General features: G+C 35.1%; 1 protein-coding gene across 1 annotated transcript in view; it reads right to left on the bottom strand.

The window, feature by feature from the left end:
• NPAS2 (neuronal PAS domain protein 2) overlaps nucleotides 1–13928 on the bottom strand; it is a 68491-nt gene that overhangs the window by 22079 nt on the left and 32484 nt on the right. The window contains exons 10-14 of the mRNA XM_026707555.2: nucleotides 7395–7513; nucleotides 6314–6396; nucleotides 3124–3230; nucleotides 1929–2076; nucleotides 676–757 (exon numbers count right to left, since the gene is read on the bottom strand). Coding sequence (XP_026563340.2) covers nucleotides 676–757; nucleotides 1929–2076; nucleotides 3124–3230; nucleotides 6314–6396; nucleotides 7395–7513 — 539 coding nt within the window. The remainder of the gene's footprint in view (nucleotides 1–675; nucleotides 758–1928; nucleotides 2077–3123; nucleotides 3231–6313; nucleotides 6397–7394; nucleotides 7514–13928) is intronic.

The following is a 13928-nucleotide window of genomic DNA, read 5'->3' as shown; positions in this document are numbered from 1 at the left end:
AGAGTTAAGATTTTGTCACATCCACCAACCTTCTTCTCCACTTCCTTCCCACTGTCTTCCACAACAGTACCCCCACCCGTATAGTAACTAAATTATGTGGCACTCTAGCTGCAAACATAATTCAAAACATAACTTCATTCATTGCTCTGAGTTTTCTCTAAATAAGGTAATACAGGAAAGGAAAGTTGTCCCTGGGTATTTAACTCCATTAGTTGTTGTCAAGTATAGGCAGAGGCACTTATCTCCTTTTGGAGGTCATGAGCTAGTACTGTCAGAAGACGTTTCTCCAGTCCTATGGCCAGCATGATGTTGTGAAGCACTGTTCCTTCCCCACCAAAGTGGTACCTATTTATCTACACACATTTGCAAGCTTTCTAATTGCTAGATGGACAGGAGCTAGGCAAAAACAGGTGCTCACCCCATCATTCAAAGACTTTCCAGCCAACAAGCTTAGCATCTTAATCAGTGATTCATCGCACCACCCAATATAATACAAAAACTACCTAAAATTTGAGAGTTAAAATCAAAAACATTTGAGCCAAAACATTGGAGAAAAGATGTGTGTGTGTGTGTGTGTGTGTGTGTGTGTGTGTGTGTGTGTAAATTCAGATTAATTCAGTCAAAACTTTATAACTATTGATGAAAAAAAGGAAAAGTGTAGGCATTCTGTTATACCTTTAATACTGAAGAGATGATATCCGTAGGTACATCTTCTAAAGTCAGATTTTGCTGCCTTTCCACTCGAACATCTGCATAACTGATTGAACATTATAATTTTCCGTGGAGAATTATATCCATTCTATCATTTTCAACTCTAATGCATGTAATTAATTATTTACTACATCAAACCTTAATGTATTATGTAATTAAAATATGAAGTTTATCTAATTCAAACATGTATAATGGATTATATTTTATATCTACAATACATTCTTCCATGTATGTAAAATAAAAATAAAATATTGTCTCTAATCATAGCATATACCTCCATAAAGCTAGGCTTCAGACAAAGAACATAGCTTTGGGGATCATTACTGGTTCTTTAGATACATAAGTACAAGTTTCATAAGTACATATAACTAATACATAAAATTTGATGGCATGGGTTGCTTTCTGCTGTCACTGGCCATATTTCTACAGCAGGCTGCTCCAAAATGTATTATATAACCTACCAAGCTGCTCTACTTTCGTAACAGACAGTATACAGTAAGATTTAACTTTGAGATTTTCTTTGGAATCTAGTTAGCATGCCACTATTCTCAGTTCATAATAAACATTAGAATTCCTATTTTTATTCCCTATTTTGAGCCAAACCAGATGTTATTTCCAATGTCACACAACACTCAATGCAATCAACAAGATTATCCTCATCTAGCTATCTTACCAGGACACTGAAAAGACACAATTTGTTAGATTCCTAATTGTCAATTTTCTGCCTACTCTCAGAACTTTCTAAAGTATTTCATCGATTTAAGAAGTACTCACTGTACCACTTTTAACTCTTTCATTTCTACCACTATCATAGAAACCAAATGTCTTATTAAAGTTATTTACAATATACTTTACAATTATTAAGTAAAGTAATATAAATATTATAATGAATAACTTTAATATTAAAGTTAATTATTAAGTTTATTTACAATTCCTGAAAGCTCAAAGTATTGATTGCAGTTTTCCATATCATTTAGAGCAGGGATATGAAACTGGTGGCCTGATGAGTCACTCACAGGCAACACCCATCCCAGCTCCGCGAATGAGAAAAACATTGGGAAATGTCATGTGATAGCAACATGACGTGGCGAGTTTGACACCCATGATTTAGAGAGAGAGAGCCATTATTGTATACTGAATGGCTCTTAAGCTAGATCTTCAAACTCTTCTGGTAAAATAAGGTCTCTCCTGATAGCACATAAATTGATATTCCATACCTCAGTACTATATGAGTGCACACAATGAATTCCGGTTTTGAGTTCCATTGGTGGTAGGTGATATAGTAATGCGTTTGTAGCCAGATCCATTGCTGTCCTTTGGTCAGAAATCGATAGCAGCAAGATTTCCCTTTGCCAAATTGCATCACTATTTGTGGATAGAAAGAAAATTTCAAAAACATTTCAAATATGTTAGTTAAAAATTATTCTGGGAGATTTATGAATTTGCCAGCACTTTCAAATTTCCCTAAGGATACAAGAGTCTCTTGCTAAAAGTGAAATAATGCATAATATCTAAAAATTTAAAGTACATAAATTCATTTGATTACATGAAATTCATAACTATGTGCCGTGGAAAATATTATATGGATTTTCAAACTGATATGAACATTTTAAGTATGATGTGCTTATGGATTTCTATCTCCAGCATATGCCCCTATTGAATAAGAATCCTATATAACATATACTATAATTTAATTGCATTAGTGTGCAAAATGTGCGAACAATTTCTTCAATTGTACTCTTTAAGATTAGCTGAGTTTTATTGCTACATTGTAATTTTATTATTTGTTATTATTGTACTATTATTTTATATTTCCTTTTGATTTGCTAATGTAGCAGCAGTAAAATGAAAACTGCTTGTATGCTGATATCTGTGATTTATTAACTGAGAAGGAATTGGGCCTTGAGTTTCCTTTCTAGCAGAGAATGAAACACAAATCTGATCTATCAAATTGAAAGATTTTAAACTGGTAGTATAGATCAATTGGCTTAAGCCTGACTTACAAATTTAGGATTAAAATTACAAGGAATGAACCACATTCATTTTTATAAATTAGCTTTTCCACATTTGAGGTTTTGTTAATTAGTAATTGCTAAGTGCTATGACTGTACTATTTTATGCCTATCACTTCAGAGATTTAGTAAAATGAAGAATAAAGTGTAGCCAAAATTAACTCACTTTATCTCAATAACTTGTCTTAAATACCGTAATTACTTTTTCAACAATATTCCTTAAATTCTAAATTAGAGATATTTAGTATTTGCATAATTTTGTAAATGTTCTGTAAAGTTTCACAGAATACAGGCTTACATTGATATCAGCTCACCACCTGATTTTCATTTTTAATATAACACAAACAGTGCCCTCAGCTGCCTCCTTGGATTCTCATGCTCAGAGGAACGCAATACTCACAGTGTTCATGGCATCTTGCCAAGAGCTGTAGGTCATCTATATGATAGTAATCATAGCCAGAGGTTCCCAGCACTTCAAAAGGCAAATATCCTATAATTGGTGGGGCTCTGTATTAAGAGAAATAATTTTGTTTGAGTGTTACAAACAGGAAGAACAGCATTTGAGTTCTATGGTCCAACAGAGAAAATGTCAACATAGAGAAACACAACTGACACAAAGGGACAGGTATGTTACTGCTATATACTACCAGAAAACAGGAAGAATATATACGAATATCTTGCACAAATCTTACCAAATCTTTTTTAAGGAAACAAAGCAGAGGAATTAAAAGCAAAATCAGTTGAAAAAAGTTAAGTAATTTGTGACTGGGAGCAATACAAGCTACAAGACTGGTCTCAAACAAAAACAACTAAATTCCAGGTTGAATTTTAAAAAGAAAAATACAATGAAAAAAGATAATGTAAATAGTTTTAGGCAACACTACTGAAATACATTACGGAAATATTACTAAAATCTGGCAGCCACGTCTTAAAGTTTTTTAAAGGAAGACCCTTTCTAATTAAGGGTAAAGAAGAATATCATATACCCTGTCTATATAATTTGATATCACAAATTCAAAGACAAGGAGATGTGTGGTAGGGTTTTTTTTTTGGTTTTGGTTATTGATTTAACAACCAAACATTAAGTATGTAGGTAACAATCTCATATAGAATTTTTAGACAACTATATTCTAAAGGACAGACATAACTCATTAGAAACAGGATACATATAAATTAATAATAGTTCCATTATGAAAACTATGCAGTATTTATCTACCTGGGTCAAAACTGAAAGTTACAATTAATCAAAATTAAAGTGGGGGCTTATTTTTTTACAATCTGGCTTCCTCTGGCAAATATTTGCTTCATTTTCTGCCTACCCAGTTGGCAACCTTATAAATGTTCAAATAAATGAAAGAATAAAATTTTGGGAGGGTGCCCAATTTTAAAGAGCAGCCTTTGAAAGATAGGCTATTTATATGAGTAAGCTTAACTGGCAAATACTTGGTCTGGTGTTTCTCCTAATTATGTTACCTTGAAGAATTCAATTCAATGTGATTTCTTTGTTTATTTAAGAAAATATACCCTTACGAATACAGCATTGTATTATTTTTAATTTTTTTTTATTCTAGTTTTTGCATAAACTTTAGGAATACAGTATATATCTATATTCTGTATATTGTCTGACTAAAAGTCCAATGCAACTTTCTGATCACAGAAAACGAAGCGCAAGATCTATTACACAGACAAAAGCCAGGAAAAGCACCAGGGCCAGACAAGATAACTCCTTCTTGCTTAAAATCTGTGATGACCAATTGGCCTCCATCTTCACCCGAATCTTCAATAAATCACTAGAGATGTGCTATGTTCCTTCCTGCTTCAAATGCTCTACCATCATCCCAGTGCCAAAGAAGCCCTCCATCAAGGAACTGAATGACTACAGACCAGTTGCTCTAACATCTGTAGTTATGAAAATCTTTGAAAGGCTTGTGCTGTCCCATCTGAAAACCATCATGGATCCGCTGTTAGATCCCATGCAGTTTGCATACTGAACAAATAGATCAACAGATGATGCTGTTAACATGGCTCTGCATTACATCCTACAACACCTTGAATCTCCAAATACCTATGCAAGGGTCCTCTTTGTAGACTTCAGTTCAGCATTCAATACCATCATTCCAGACACTCTTCTAAGTAAATTAAACCAACTAGCGGTATCTGAACACATTTGTAAGTGGATGATAAGCTTCCTAACAGACAGGAAGCAGCAGGTGAAGCTAGGCAGAATCACATCTGATACCTGTACAATCAGCACAGGGGGCCTCCAAGGCTGTGTGCTTTCTCCACTTCTCTTCTCCCTATATACCAATGACTGCATCTCAAATGATCCATCTGTTAAAATACTGAAGTTTGCTGATGACACAACAGTGATTGGTCTCATTCAAGACAACAATGAATCTGCATACAAACAGGAGGTTATACAACTTGTCTCGTGGTGTAACTGGAACAATCTGGAACTGAACACACTCAAAACTGTAGAAATGGTGGAAGAAGAAACCCTCCCATACTACTACCTCTTACAATACTAAACACAGTATCAATAGTAGAGACCTCCCAAATTTCTAGGTTCTACTATATCATATGACCTAAAATGGACACCTAACATCAAAAACCTCATCAAAAAAGCACAACAAAGAATGTTCTTTCTGCACCAACTCACAAAGCTCAAACTGCCCAAGGAGCTTCTGATACAGTTCTACAGAGGAATTATTGACTCTATCATCTACACCTCTATAACTATCTGATTTGATTCTGCAACCCAACAGGACAGACACAGATTTCAGTGGATAATTAGGACTGCAGAAAAAACAATTACTACCAACCTGCCTTCAATCGAGGACTTGTATACTGCATGAGTCAAAAAGAGGGCTGTGAAAATATTTACAGACCCCTCACATCCCGGACATAAACTGATTCAACTCCTTCCCTCAAAACAATGCTATAGAGCACTGCACACCAGAACAACTAGACACAAGAACAGTTTTTTCCCGAAAACCATCACTCTGCTAAACAAATAATTCCCTCAACACTGTTCAACTATTACAAAGTCTGCACTACTATTACTGTTAACCTTCTCATCACTCCTTATCATCCATCCCCTCCCACTTGTGATTGTAGGACAGTAACTTTGTCGCTTGTATCCTTACAATTTATATTGACTGTTTCCTAGTATGATTTGATTGCTGATTGTACCCTATGACTATAATTAAGTGTTGTACATTATGATTCTTGATTATTAATGAATGTATCTTTTCTTTTATGGATACTGAGAATATTTACACCAAGACAAATTCCTTGTGTGTCCAATCACACTTGGCCAATAAAGTATTCTATTCTATTGATTTATTTTCTATTTTCTTACAATATATATTCCACTTATATCAACACATACAAATAGCTAATTCAATATATATCATATACTTCCAAAACTTACAAAAATTAATGTTGACTAACAAAAGTTTTACTTAGTGATGATTTTAATAATGTATGCCATTATACAATTATTTATAGAACAAACAAAGCACTATTTTATAAAACTTAATTCATGTCAACAACAATAATCTGGGGAAGAGGGCACTGTTTATACTTACCTGTGATCCAGAAATAAAAATTTCCATTCCAAACTGTGTCTTGAAGTGAATTCCTCTAAAGATTCTTCAACTATGCACATTTCCTATATTAGAATTAAATTCTGTTAAATGGTTACTCTATATGGTTTATTAGTTTTAATTGATGAAATATATTTTTATTTGGGGAGAGCTTTATGGTTTTTGAAAAGAAGACTAAATGTTATGGGTCATTGTTATATGTTAGATATTGCTGGCAATAAAGACTCAAGAAGAACAAAAGAGGAAATTCCATTGTGAAGTGGAAAATAGTCTAGGTTTGCATATTGTTTACAACATGCCAGATATGCTTAACAGAAGCACTTACATCCCCTCCCCCAACAACTTAACAGACACTGTACATTAGAAGATAAGTGTGGACACAATCCCTTTTCTTTTATGGAATACAACTGAACTTAGCTAAAATTAAAAGAGTTGTCTGAATGCATGAAAAATGTCTTACTGTACATTACAACCAAATAAAAAATATTATCCAATAGGAGTCTTATTCCTTAATAATTAGATCCTGTGCTTTGGCCTAATTAAAGTTTTGCATTAAAAAAACCTAACACATTTTTTTTGCAGACTTGATCATAGTCAAAACTAATTTCTGTTTTTGCCTATACATGCAAAAATAAATATTGGACAAAAGACTTAATTAGTTGCAGTGACATATATAAGAAGAAACTAATCTCCAACAGAAAAATCCAAACAATGTTCACAATTTGATTGGAAATAGTATCTGCAGATAATAACTTGATTTATGTTAACACTTTCCATATTTATACGTATTTCCATTCAGGAGTATATATATCACCTTTCCCTGATTAGGTTTTCTGTAGGGAGGCTGGTACTACAACTTCTAGAATTCCTAGCCAGTAACATTAACATAATTTTCAAAATGTTGTCACATCTTTCAGGCTGCTTTAATGAAAGGAAGATGTGCTGAGCTAATTCTCTCATTTAAAATTCTCTGGAGTATTTCTTCTCAATCATTTCCAAGGCATGCACAATCCTAGATATCAGTAGGACCGCTATTATTGGTAAGAGTCTAAGACAGACTTGCCTTTAAGAACTGAGGGGTGGCCAGCCGAACAGTAGCAACAAAGCAGATTTGTTTTCCTTGTGGTGTTCCGTAACCCCTAGGAACAGCATCTTCAGAGCTGTGACAGTCAGATAGAGGCACTGGGTAAGAAAATTAGAAGGCAAAGCGTTATGCCTTTCTGGCAAATGTGCTTCAGCTAACTCTTTTATACATATAAAATGTACTAATATGGAAAAATCCCACATCGTTATATCTGAATGTACTTTTTCTGGCTGAATGTACTTTTCTGGAAATCAAGGCCATGTGGTAAGGTAGTAAATGCTCCATGTTTTCTAATGTGGACAGGAAAGGTGAGATTCAGATGTGAAAATAAGTCAGCTGAGTCAGAATAATAGTGTAATTGGGAAGGGGCTTATTTGCTATTGTAGAGTTGTAATTGCAGGAATGTTCCTATCGGATGGCAAACCTCAGGTAATGAATGTTTATCAAGCAAGTACAACTCAGGCAAACAAAATCACTAATGCAAAGAAGGATTAGAGAGAGGAAGTAAATATATGTTAGACTTTAACTAGAGATAATTAGTTGTGTTAATTACTATGCTAAACAGTAACAAAAGCTGAGCAGAAACTAAAGTTAACTAATGTTAGAGGATTACTAAAAATGTGTATAAATGTAAGACTAGGCTCCAATAAAGTTCATCATGATTCAGTTGATCATGATCAAACACCTCGACTGCCTCGTCATTACAACAAGTGGCGCCTGAACAGGGACCCTCTTACTTCATCCGGCAAGGATTTGGTGCACCTTCAACCCATTGTGGTTTCTCAACCTTTTGGTTTCTGTAAGTATGGGGTCTTCGCTTTCTGGGGAACAAAGGAAGCATGTAGATGAATTAGGCTATTTGTTGAAGAAAAATAATACTCAGGTACCAGACAAAAATCTCTTAAGGCTGGTCCAGGAGATTGCAGCTCAGTGCTTATGGTATCCAAAAGAGGGGTCTTTAAAATTAACTGATTGGGAACGTATAGGGAATACATTGCACACTGAACCTAGAGCAGAAATAGAAGTTTTGCAGGTGTGGCATTTATGTAGATATGCAATTAAAAAATTTGGTCACAATGAACTTTCTCTTTTAACACCTCCACCTTCACCTTATACTAATGTTGTCATTTGTCCCCCTTTTTCACCTGAATATATGTCTTCAATTCTCTCAGCTTCTGCAGATACAGGGCAAAAGCCTCCTGACTCTATTGTTCAGTCTTCTTTTCAGAAAATGGTTGAGGCTTGTGAAAAAGATGCCTCTGTCTAGGAACAGAACTTGCAGAATTAGTGTCTGTTTGTCCAGTACAATATCATCCTGGTCAGGGGCCACAGCTTGGACTGCAAGTAGCAGAATGGGAGGGTCTGCCTTATCAGAGTGGTTATACAATGATTCCTGAAGATGGGAAGCAAATATTACTTGACTTCTTCAGCAGTCTATCTCACTCCTCCCTAGCCACAGCCAGTAGCGCTGGGATCAATTTAATCACTCAAGAGGAAATTGAATTTAAATTTCTTTTAGAAGTTAAAATAGTTCCATCTCAATTTAAAGGTTTTCTTCCTTCAGGATTAGTTGGCATAATTTTGCCTCGTTCTTCTGCACACAAAAAGAGCTGTTTTGTTGTGCCTGGTGTAATAGATTCAGATTACACTGGTATTCTCATGATTCAGATTTGGGTGAATCTTCCTCAAGTTCTTCCTTGTAATTCTTCTGTTGTTCAATTGTTTCTTCTTCTATATGAAAATCCATATCCTGGTATAGGTAATCGTGTGGATGCAGGATTTGGATCAACTTTTTTATCTGTAGGCTTATTTCATCAGCTGAACTTCTCTCTTCCTAAATAAACAACCATTCCAAGGGTTATTGGATACTGGAGCAGATGTTACTGTCATCTCTTTACATTGGCCAATACAGTGGCAAAAACGACAGTTTCTTCATTGTGGGGAATAGGAGGTTCTACAGCGGCTTGGCAGAATGTTCAAGAAATTAATGTTACAACATCTGCTGGTAAGTCTTTTCCTACAACCATACATTCTAGATATTCATACTAATATTTGGAGCCATGATATCCTTTCTCTTCTTAATGCTCATTTGATTCTTGATGATGGCTCTTCCTCTTAAATGGTTCTGTTCTAAGCAGGTTTGGGTGGAACAATGACCATTATCAAGGGAAAAACTTGCTGCTTTACAACAATTGGTTCAAGAACAATTGGCTGCTGGTCATATAGAACTTTCTACTAGTCTTTGGAATACTCCTGTTTTTGTTATAAAAAAGAAAAATGGGAAATGGCATTTCCTTCATGATTTAAGAGAAGTTTTTAATAATAGCATGCCCACAAAACGATATCATTGGTGAGTGTTGCCTCAGGGAATGCTTAATTCCCCTACACTTTGTCAATATTTTGTGGATAATGCTCTTCAACCCTTTAGGAATAAGTTTCCTTCCTATTTAGTCTATCATTATATGGATGATATATTGATAGCAGCCCCAGATTTTGATGAATCTAAATTGTTAAAGGAGTTAATGGATATTGTGGCACAACAGGGATTGTATATAGCCTCAGACAAAATTCAAAAGGTAGAACCTTATACCTACTTAGGACATAGAATGTTGCATAATTGCTCCATTCCAATTCTTCCTGAATTACAAGTCCAGAAATCATATACCTTAGTACAATGGCAAAAATTACTTGGCATTATTAATTGGGCGTGCTCATTCTTCTACATTACAACTGGTGATATGTTGCCTTTATTTCTGTCTTTGAAGGGGGCACAAGCACCAGGAGATCTAGTTGTATTAACTGATCTTCAAAGAACATGTCTTCAAGAAATATTGAATAAGTTTAAGCATCAATATGTGGACAGGATAACATCCTTAACAATAGGACTTTGTTTAGCTATTCTTCCTACTGCACCCTTACCCACAGGATGTCTTTATTCTAATGTCTCTCCACAAGCAGTCAACATTCATGAATGAATTAATTTGTCTGCTACTCCGCCTAGAAACATTTATCCTTATCAAGTCAGCATTAGAGGATTTGATTATTAAAGGTCGTAAATAAGCCTCACATCTTACAGGACGAGGATCTCATTAGTATAGCTTTCACTCGTACAAAAGTTGAACATGAGCATTTGATGATGATTTCAGAATCATATCAGATAGCCTTTTCTCAATATGTGGGAAACTTATTATATTCTTTACCCAAGGATCCTAGAATAGTGGTTACTACTACTTTAAATCTGGCCTTTTCTTCCATTTTTGTGCAAAATCCTATTTCTAAAGCTCTTACAAGTTTTTACTGATGGCTCACCAACAAGGGGTGTGGTCGTCTGGCAGATTCAACAACAATGGTATTCTAAATTTACTGCCACGCAGACTTCAGCCCAACATGCTGAGCTGGCTGCTGTTATTTTAGCTTTACAGTTGTTCAATGACCAACCTATTAACTTGATTGTTGATACTCAATATGTGTATTTAACTATGCAATCTCTTCTCTTTCCTTATTGTGCTCTCTCTTTGGATAAGAATTTGTTATCCTTGTTTTTATCTTTAAAGAATAGTTTGGAAACTCGCTTGTATTCCTTGTATGTAGAACACATTCAGAGTCATACTCCCTTTACTAATGCCTTGACTGAAGGAAATCAGAAGGCAGATGAATCCTTAAAGGATATTGCGTCTTTGTTTGTTGATCCTGTTGATAGCCATTCCTATTTTCATCAAAATGCTAAATCGTTTGCAAAGCAATTTAAAATTTCATTATCTCAAGCCCGGGATATTGTCCGTGCTTGTCCAGCTTGTCAGAAACTGGCAGTTCCCTTTCCAGTGGGTGTCAACCCACAAGGAACTCAAGCTAATCAAATTTGGCAAATGGATGTAACTCAATTTTCAACCTTTAAGCCATACTGTTATCTTCACACGTCTATTGACACTCATTCACATTTCCTTTGGGTTACTCCTTTAAAACATGAATGTACTTCAGATGTTATTTCTCATTGCCTATCCTCTTTTGCTGTAATGGGTCGGCCTTCTCAGTTGAAAACTGATAATGGCCTAGCTTATATTAGTAAGGAATTTCAAACCTTTTGTCAGAAATGGAATATTACTTTAGTGCACGGAATTCCTTACAACTCTCAGGGTCAAGCTATAGTTGAGCGAGCTCATCGTACTTTTAAGGCATTGCTTCAGATACAATTACAAACTGAGTCTGGCCCTTACCATCTGCGAAAGATTCAAAATCTCCTTGCTGTAGCATTATATACTTGGAATTATTTAACCTTTTTAGATTCTCTTGCAGATTCACCTGTTAATTTGCATTTTCGAACTACTGAATCTTTAGCAAGGCCTTTGGTAAAGTAGCGCCAAGCTCCAGATCCAACCTGGAAAGGCCCTACATCGCTGATCACCTGGGGTTGTGGTTACGCTGCCATGGAAGATCCTTCTACTGGACAAGCAGTGTGAGTTCCAGCGTGCTGTGTTCATCCATATCATGGCATGGCATCAGGGCCTTCACAACCTGATTCCAGATTTCAATCTTCATCTGAACACAGAAGTCCAGCTTCCAAGGTTGAAGCACCCGCAACCCATCACTTGGGGCCAGGTTAAATCTACTACATATCAAGCTCAACAACAACTGCAACAGGCCTCATTACCTCAGACTCCTGAAAATCTTGTTGCTGCTGTTTTTGCTATTATTACTGCTAATTCTGTTACAATTTTATTTTGTATTTTCTTGTTTATGGTTAATGGTGTTTCTGCTCAAAATGACACTTCTGTGGTTCATCTTAACCCTAATTTGTGGGTTCGTCATGCACAATATATGTTTATGACCCATGGCACAAATATTACTTTATACTATGAGCCCCCAATGGCATTTGGTCAAATTTCTTTTACCCCTAACTTGATCATGTCTTCTACATTTATTGTCTCACAACTACAATCTATTTCACACTCCTGGCTACTTTCTAAACCCACTATGCAATTGAATTCTGTCCATTGGCGTTACTTGAAAGTTAGTCAATTTACAAGGGGTCTGTGTTTCTGTTGTCACGCTAAACACACTTGGCTTCATCACTGGTCTGATTATGATGCTGCCCAGCACATATTAAAAAAGCAGGGGAATTATAGTTATTGTTCTAACTACTATTGGTTGTCAGGTACCTTTAATTTTTCTTTGTATGGACTTAATATAGCTCCTGATATGTATCCTGACAATTTTCCTATTTTTAATGCCTCTGATCAATCTAATACAGGATCAATATGCGCTGGTTAGCAGCTTAAGGATCCTATTATGTGATTCGTTTTTGATAAATATGCTACCAATGTTCATCCTCAGAATTTTTCATTCTTTGAATAAAACTATTGAGGATGAGCTTGCCAATTTACAATCATACATTCAAAATAATATCCATGCTCAGTATTCACCTTTTGAGTGGCTAACCAATTAGCTCCCTGATTGGTCTCGGCTCAGACAGTTTTTCTTTTATGCTATAATTATTATTATTGTATTAATTGTAACCTGTTGTTTTATTCAATGTATTCTAAATTTATTTGCATTGTTTTGTACTGCTTTCCTCTCTCTTAATCCTCTACAATTGAGATACATTCATAAATCTTTGAATCCTCCATTTAAAATAAAAAACGAGGATATGTAGAGTTGTAATTGCAGGAATGTTCCTATCTGATGGCAAACCTCAGGTAATGAATGTTTATCAAGCAAATACAACTCAGGCAAACAAAATCATTAATGCAAAGAAGGATTAGAGAAGAAGTAAACATATGTTAGACTTTAACTAGAGATAATTAGTTGTGTTAATTACTATGCTAAACAGTAACGAAAGCTGAGCAGAAACTAAAGTTAACCAATGTTAGAGGATTACTAAAAATGTGTATAAATGTAAGACTAGACTCCAATAAAGTTCATCATGATTCAGTTGATCATGATCAAACACCTCGACTGCCTCGTCATTACAACAGCTATTCCAAAACACTATGAGATGAGCCTGTTTGGGTCATTTCTAAACTCCCTGTTTTGGTTGGGAGGTGTCATTTATTTCATATGTAATCCATAAAGTTCAGCATTCACTAACTTACCAATGACAAAGTTTTATTTCAACTTGCAACACATTTTAAGTTTTGAGGACTAACTGGAATGTTTCAGGAGATATGTAACTCAAAAATGCCTATGTCTTGCCTTTTAATATATTCTCTAGGAAGGACATATTTATAGACTTCTATCATGATGAGTAATTAGTCATAAACAGGAGAGCTATATTATCATCAGTGCATACTTGGATAGCAACCTCATCATAGTTCTTGTCCAAGATATTTTGAAATGTCCAAGCACAGCTTTTAAAATGAGCAAGCCATTCTCTTACCAATTTAAAATTAGTAAGCCACTATTTTATCAATTAATACTAATACAACGTAATTAGATAAAGATTATAATTTTTGTGTAAAGAATAAACAAAAATCAATAAAAATGTCAATAAATCAACCTGTTGGTGCCAATTACATT

This window comes from Pseudonaja textilis, chromosome 8 (assembly GCF_049901715.1).
Source record: "Pseudonaja textilis isolate UNSWEBS1 chromosome 8, rPseTex1.2, whole genome shotgun sequence".
Taxonomy (NCBI): domain Eukaryota; kingdom Metazoa; phylum Chordata; class Lepidosauria; order Squamata; family Elapidae; genus Pseudonaja; species Pseudonaja textilis.
This window is presented reverse-complemented; position numbering and strand designations above follow the sequence as displayed.